General features: G+C 41.3%; 3 protein-coding genes across 3 annotated transcripts; 1 reads left to right on the top strand and 2 right to left on the bottom strand.

Moving 5' to 3' along the window:
• On the bottom strand, window positions 1-630 carry DI49_4412 (uncharacterized protein; the record flags this gene model as incomplete). The annotated part of the gene is made up of 1 exon (XM_018367438.1): window positions 1-630. A coding segment is annotated over one exon (630 nt), but the record flags the coding sequence as incomplete, so codon positions are not given.
• Window positions 631-1,637: 1,007 nt separating this feature from the next.
• Window positions 1,638-3,377, bottom strand: DI49_4411 (uncharacterized protein; the record flags this gene model as incomplete). Its single annotated transcript, XM_018367437.1, has 1 exon — window positions 1,638-3,377. One exon carries the CDS (start codon window positions 3,375-3,377, stop codon window positions 1,638-1,640), a length of 1,740 nt encoding a protein of 579 aa, XP_018220371.1.
• Window positions 3,378-5,071: 1,694 nt separating this feature from the next.
• On the top strand, window positions 5,072-6,481 carry DI49_4410 (uncharacterized protein; the record flags this gene model as incomplete). Its single annotated transcript, XM_018367436.1, has 1 exon — window positions 5,072-6,481. A coding segment is annotated over one exon (1,410 nt), but the record flags the coding sequence as incomplete, so codon positions are not given.

Below are 6,481 nucleotides of genomic sequence, written 5' to 3'. Positions count from 1 at the left end.
AAAGGTCATGTTCAATTGGTATAATGAAATAAGTCCACCTCTCAGATCCTTGGGAGCTATTTCAGACAGAAGCATTGGACACAACACAGAGCAGCCACCAGCGCCTAAACCGTATATGATTTTACCGACAAAATACTGGTACCATTTGTGGCTTGAACTGATTTGGATGATTGCACCTACAATATACACCAACACCACTATCACAATTGCTAGTCTTCTGCCTAAAGTATCAGCCAGACGCGCAAACATAAGGCCACCTATAGCGCACCCTACACTGAACATTGCAACCAAAAGACCCATACGCACGTTACTCAAATAGTACTCTCCGGTACTGTGCTTGTAAGATCCGAAGTTCATTTTAAAATTGTCCATGTTAATGAAACCGGCAGTAATACCACTATCCCAGCCAGGTAAAAACCCCCCAAAAGAGATAGGAATACAAAGTAAATAGATAGTCAGGTATCCCAAAAATCCTCTCTTTGGTGGTTCTAATTGCCCTCCGTGAAGGACTTCATCATTATCAAAGTCATCAGACCATTCTTTTTCTACAGGTGTTGCGACATGAACGTCAACAGCGGGAATATTCCGAACATCGGAACTGCTTTCAACAGATGATTGTGTGCTAGACATTTTTCTGTTTGTGGGGTCTTGAGTGAAAGTATCGTTAAACCTGGAAGAAGCTGATCTCACCTTCTCTTTTTATATGTTTTGTAAGAGACACTCGTCTAGGGGGGTGGCGACTTTCACACGTCGGTAATACGATAAAAAATTTCAATCGTAGGGAGGTGTTGCTTTCCTTTCATTGGGTTCTTTGGTATCCTGGCTGTTTTCAGATGAAAAAATCCAGGATTATCTAATATTATCCTCGCGCGTTTACGTCATCCTCGGCGTTCTAGCCGACCTTCTACCTCTCTAACAAACCGCGCACACTTGATGATACCCCACGCTGCCTATGTGCCTGTGCATACATTGCCTGCATGTGCATGTATATGATTCCCGCCCCCACATACCCCACCCCCACATTTCTTTTCTGGTTTCGTGTTTTAAATCCGATACGTACTTTCGATGGTTCTCAACTTAAAGCTAAAGGAAATTGATTGGCTGGGCAATTCAGCCGGGGAGGGGTGAAGGACTGATTTTAACATCTATAGGCAACGAATTGACTCGGCCTGACCGGTAGTCTCGGTAGTCGATGATACGTGCTCTTCGACGAAATCTAAGCTGTGAAGCAACACAGGACTTTTCGACAAATAGGATTGGCACCTTGACCATCCATGGATAGTAGTTCAATTCTAGGCGAGTTAGCCTAGGCTGCTCTTAAATTCACGAACAGTGGGTGGGATACCCCTTCTAGACCAACGCTCATGGAAATGTCTTCAAGTTGGCCGATAAATTCAGCTATATTCGATTTCGTTACCATGACTGGAAACTACTGCAGTGGTTTCTTTCGTAGTTGGCCTTGAAAATGTATGGTTTGAATTGGCCAAAACTTCAAAAGTCATTGGACTAATTGAATCATATTGTCACTCAAATTACATTTAAGGTTTAATGGAGGGGAAAAGAGTTTAATAAGGATTATAATTAATGCTAGATAAGAATTTTACTATATAGAAGTTTTTTTTACACATGCCTTGGATTTATTCGACCTTTTTTAATAGCAGTCTTGCCCAAATTGGCTTACCTTTTTCAATGTGTTCTGGGTTTTCTTTGATATCATCGAATATAGACGCAAGATCAACTTCATCTGGACGTAGATATCTGGTCTTTTTGTATAGCTTCCAGAAAGTAAATAGGCCAATAGCTAATGGAATAATAAAATATCTTGTGAAAAATGACTCGATATCAAAATGGCCATTAATGAAATTGTAAAAGCCACCCGTGAGGAGGAAGATGAACGACATAATTCCAGAAAACCACGCAGCATATGGGGCAATGGGTGTGGAATATGGCAGATCTGACCTGCTGTAACCCTGAGCCTTTAGTGCTCTGTCCATGTAAATATGATTTGCCGATATCAATATCCAACGTAGCAGTGTGTTTGAAGATACCAGTTCTTGGAACCACCCAAAAACGGTTGACGATGATTCTGAGCACGACATGTATGCCAATGGCAGAAAACAGGAGATAAATATGACACCAACATATGGAATACCTCTCTTACTTGTCTTTAAGAAGATTTTAGGAGCCTGGTTTTTCGTGGCTAGGCAGAAGAGATTCCTTGAACCTTCAATAATAGCTAGGTTACCTGCAGACCATGCAGAAGTTAAAACTAAGGCATTGACAATGTGTGGTAGAACTTTGATTCCCGCTCTGTTCATTGCAATGACAAAGGGACTTGATTTTGCGGTGCCCGTACCAGTGGCAATCAATGCGTCATTGTATGGCACGATCAATGTCAGCACGAAAACTGTGATTAAATATAGAACAATAATACGCCAAAAGACATTTTTAGCACCGTGGTAAATTGCGTGTCTGCTGTTTTTGGTTTCACCAGCAAGAATTGCGATATTTTGAATACCTGAGTAAGAGTAGACCACAGAAGAAATGGCAGACCAAAAGCCCACAAATTTACCTATACTACCGCCCACTAGGTAATTTGCAAAAGGACCGGGATCCTTCCAGTAGTGGAATCCCAGTCTCTTTTGACCCTTTGTTCCACCCAGGTCAATGACCAAACCTGATATTATTAGTATGAGTATAAGAATAAGCTTCAGCCACCCAAATACGTACTCGACTTCACCGTAAAATCGAATTGTGTAAATGTTGGTCACCACAAAAAGAACACCGAATATAGTTATGAAAACGGCAGGGCTTATATCTGTCCAATACCTCATTATAACTGCTGTGGCCGATAACTCACCAGGCATCAAAGAAGAGTATGTAGAAATCCAACCAAATGTGAAACCAACTGATTCATCGATAAACTGCTCTGCGTGTCTAATGGTTGCGCCAGTGGCAGGCATAAAAGAGGCTACTTCAGCAATAGCAATTTGATTGCAACCTACCACAATACCAACAAACAGATACGCAATTAGCAAACCGACAGGCCCCGTTTTTTTTAGTGTACCACCTGAAGACAAAAACAGACCTGTACCAAAGACACCGACAAGTGTCAACATTTTAATATGACGCTCCTTCAGCCCTTGCTTAAGTTTTGTTCTATCGTTGTGAAGAACACCCTGCCCCACGGTTTCTTCTGCGCTTCGAATATCACAGTTTTCGACATCTGCTTCATAGACCGTCGACTTTACCTTATCAATATCACAGTCTTCAACATCTGCTTCATAGACCGTCGACTTTACCTTATCAATATCACAGTCCTCAACATCCGCTTCATAGACCGTTGACTTTACCTTATCTTGACTAAAAGTAGACATTTCAGTGCTATTGGATATTTTTGATGTGCTAGTGCATCTTGGAAGAACATTTTACCGTCGATGATCAGCTTCCTTTACATATTTATACTAAAAAAGCAAGGTTTCCTTAGCACTAATCTGAACTTAGATAAGGTCCGCATGTAAACGTTACCAAATGCGCATCATACATATCACGTCAGAATCTCTCGTATCAGCACTCCTTCGAAATCTATTGGACCTACGCCGCATGAGGAACTTAGAAGATGCGGCGTAACATTTTCCTAATTCTGTTTGAAACTATTATTGTTACGGTAAGCGCCGTGGTGTTTTTTTTTCCAGCGGAAATAGGTATATTTTGTAACAACTATCTATCTATTTTTTACACAACTATCTATCTATTTTTTACGCAGGATCAAACTGAGATAAAAGAGAGTAAACAAGAGTAAACAAGATAACAGATAAGACTATATGTTACGCGCACAAAGGAAAACGCAGTAAAAATGCACTGAAAATGCACTGAGTCCAACTGGATTCAGCTGAGGGCCCGGACGGGCGTTTCAAATGAGATAAGAGTAAGGAAACACCCTTCATTCTGAGCTCCTCTCTCGTAAATATGAAAGTGTGGAAAACAAAGCTCGAGCTAAGCGGTAGTGCTCAGCGAGGTAACCAGACTATTTGGTCCATTTGCATGTTACTTTACGAATCTCGAACTAACACATATGCTGAACATAGTTATATTGCATTGATACTTTCGGGAAACCGTAATATAATATYAACATATCCTGAAATGTGTAACATCCATATATCGGATAAATATAATGGCTGATTGCTCCACCGACACTGAACATAATTGCTACGATACAATGTATAACTGCCACTTATCACTTGAATAGAAAACTATCGATGAAATATTATTGTGACATATTCCAAGCGAGTTTGGCGGGTAACAAATCACAAATCGGATACTTCGATAGAATGGCTTGGCAAAACCTTAACATTGCAGGTATCTCCGTTAAGCTTGGCGTACCCTACATGTCTTCAATAGTTGATTTTGTTGGAGTAGATGATATCGGACATTCTTTAGTTATACAATTATAACATCTACTCCGATAAGAAAGATAAAGGTCCATTAATTGACCAGAAATTGGTATTCTGGAAGGTAACGCATCGTCAATATTCCGAATTATGTCTGAACCATTGGTTTCATATAATAGGTAAGATCTGCCTATTCCTAATTATTACTACTTACTAAACTTCTTATTATCAACAGACTCTGATCGAGTTATCTCACAAAATTTTAAACAAAACTGCCGCATGCCCTAATATCCAACACAGATATGTAGAATCGTCGCACCCATGTAAGACTATCCCATTGCCGCTAGAGCTTATAATTGTACCCAGTATTACAGTAATAAAGCGTTACCCTACTCCAATGTCTTGAAAAAACTCTCGAAATTTACGTACACTTTTGAAAAAAAAATTCACATTCAAGAAAAAAGCGGCATCGCCCGGTATGGAGTTGTGGAACGGCAGAGCGCCACATCTGTCCTCGAAAAGACTCTTTGTTTTCCTCGAGCAGCCGGTATAAAATTTTTGAGGCATCGAGATAAGATAAAAGTGTAAAAGTACAGCCGTTATTTGTGCTTGAACATGGGGCATTCAAGAGCTCGCAAAGTGGGAAAGCGGTTCTATTGCGAATTTTGAAAAGGGTAAAGATGGATGTTCTAAAGAATGAGAACGAGTCAGACAAGTTCACCAAAATAGAGACCGAATCTGCAACGATACCGGCGGGTTCAGACCATTCCGGCTCGCTAATGAGAAGAGTGAAGGACTCGTTCAAGCAGAGCAATTTACACGTCATAACAGAAGACCTCGAGAATAGCGAGCAGTCGGAACAGGAAAAAATCCAATGGAAACTAGCGTCTCAGCCTTATCAAAAAGTGTTGAAGCAAAGGCACTTGACCATGATTGCCATAGGTGGCACTTTGGGGACAGGTCTTTTCATCGGGTTGGGTTACTCTTTGGCGTCTGGGCCCGCCGCTTTGTTAATCGGTTTTCTGATGGTTGGTACTTCTATGTTTTGTGTTGTCCAGAGCGCTGCAGAACTTTCCTGCCAGTTTCCAGTTTCTGGCTCCTATGCCACACATGTTAGCAGGTTTATAGATCAGTCYGTCGGGTTCACTGTAGCTACAAACTATGCTCTGTCTTGGCTGATTTCCTTCCCGAGCGAACTGATTGGTTGTTCGCTTACGATTTCGTATTGGAACCAAACTGTAAATCCTGCCGTGTGGGTTGCGATTTTCTACGTTTTCATCATGTGCTTGAACTTGTTTGGTGTCAAAGGATTCGCAGAGACAGAATTCGCTTTGTCAATTATCAAAGTCATATCTATATTCATTTTCATTATCATCGGTATCGTGCTAATTGCTGGAGGTGGCCCCAATTCTAGCGGGTACATTGGTACTAGGTACTGGCACAATCCRGGTTCTTTTGCCAAGCCGGTCTTCAAAAATCTATGTAACACCTTTGTTTCCGCAGCTTTCTCGTTCGGTGGTAGTGAGTTGGTACTRTTGACYAGCACAGAGTCYAAGAATATCTCGTCGATATCCCGTGCCGCTAAAGGTACGTTTTGGAGAATCGCCATCTTTTATATTACGACAGTCGTCATCATTGGCTGTCTAGTGCCTTACAACGATCCTAGGCTACTTAATGGTTCAACGAGTGAAGATATCTCTGCCTCTCCCTTTGTTATTGCCTTAAGCAACACCGGCGCAATGGGTACAAGGGTCTCGAACTACATGAACGTTGTTATTCTTGTTGCAGTGGTTTCCGTTTGTAACTCTTGTGTCTATGCTTCTTCGAGGCTAATTCAAGCTTTGGGAGCATCGGGTCAACTTCCAGAAATTTGTGCTTATATGGACAGAAAGGGGAGGCCTTTGGTTGGTATCGGGATTAGTGGTATATTCGGTCTTTTAGGTTTCCTGGTTGCATCTAACAAGGAAGGTGAAGTCTTCACCTGGCTCTTCGCTCTGTGCTCCATTTCATCTTTTTTCACTTGGTTTTGTATTTGCATGTCGCAGGTTAGATTCAGAATGGCTTTGAAAGCTCAAGGAAGATCCAAAGAT

Source organism: Saccharomyces eubayanus, chromosome XIII, assembly GCF_001298625.1.
Source record: "Saccharomyces eubayanus strain FM1318 chromosome XIII, whole genome shotgun sequence".
Classification (NCBI taxonomy): domain Eukaryota; kingdom Fungi; phylum Ascomycota; class Saccharomycetes; order Saccharomycetales; family Saccharomycetaceae; genus Saccharomyces; species Saccharomyces eubayanus.
The sequence above is the reverse complement of the archived record's forward strand: the minus strand, read 5'-3'. Positions and strand labels throughout refer to the sequence as shown.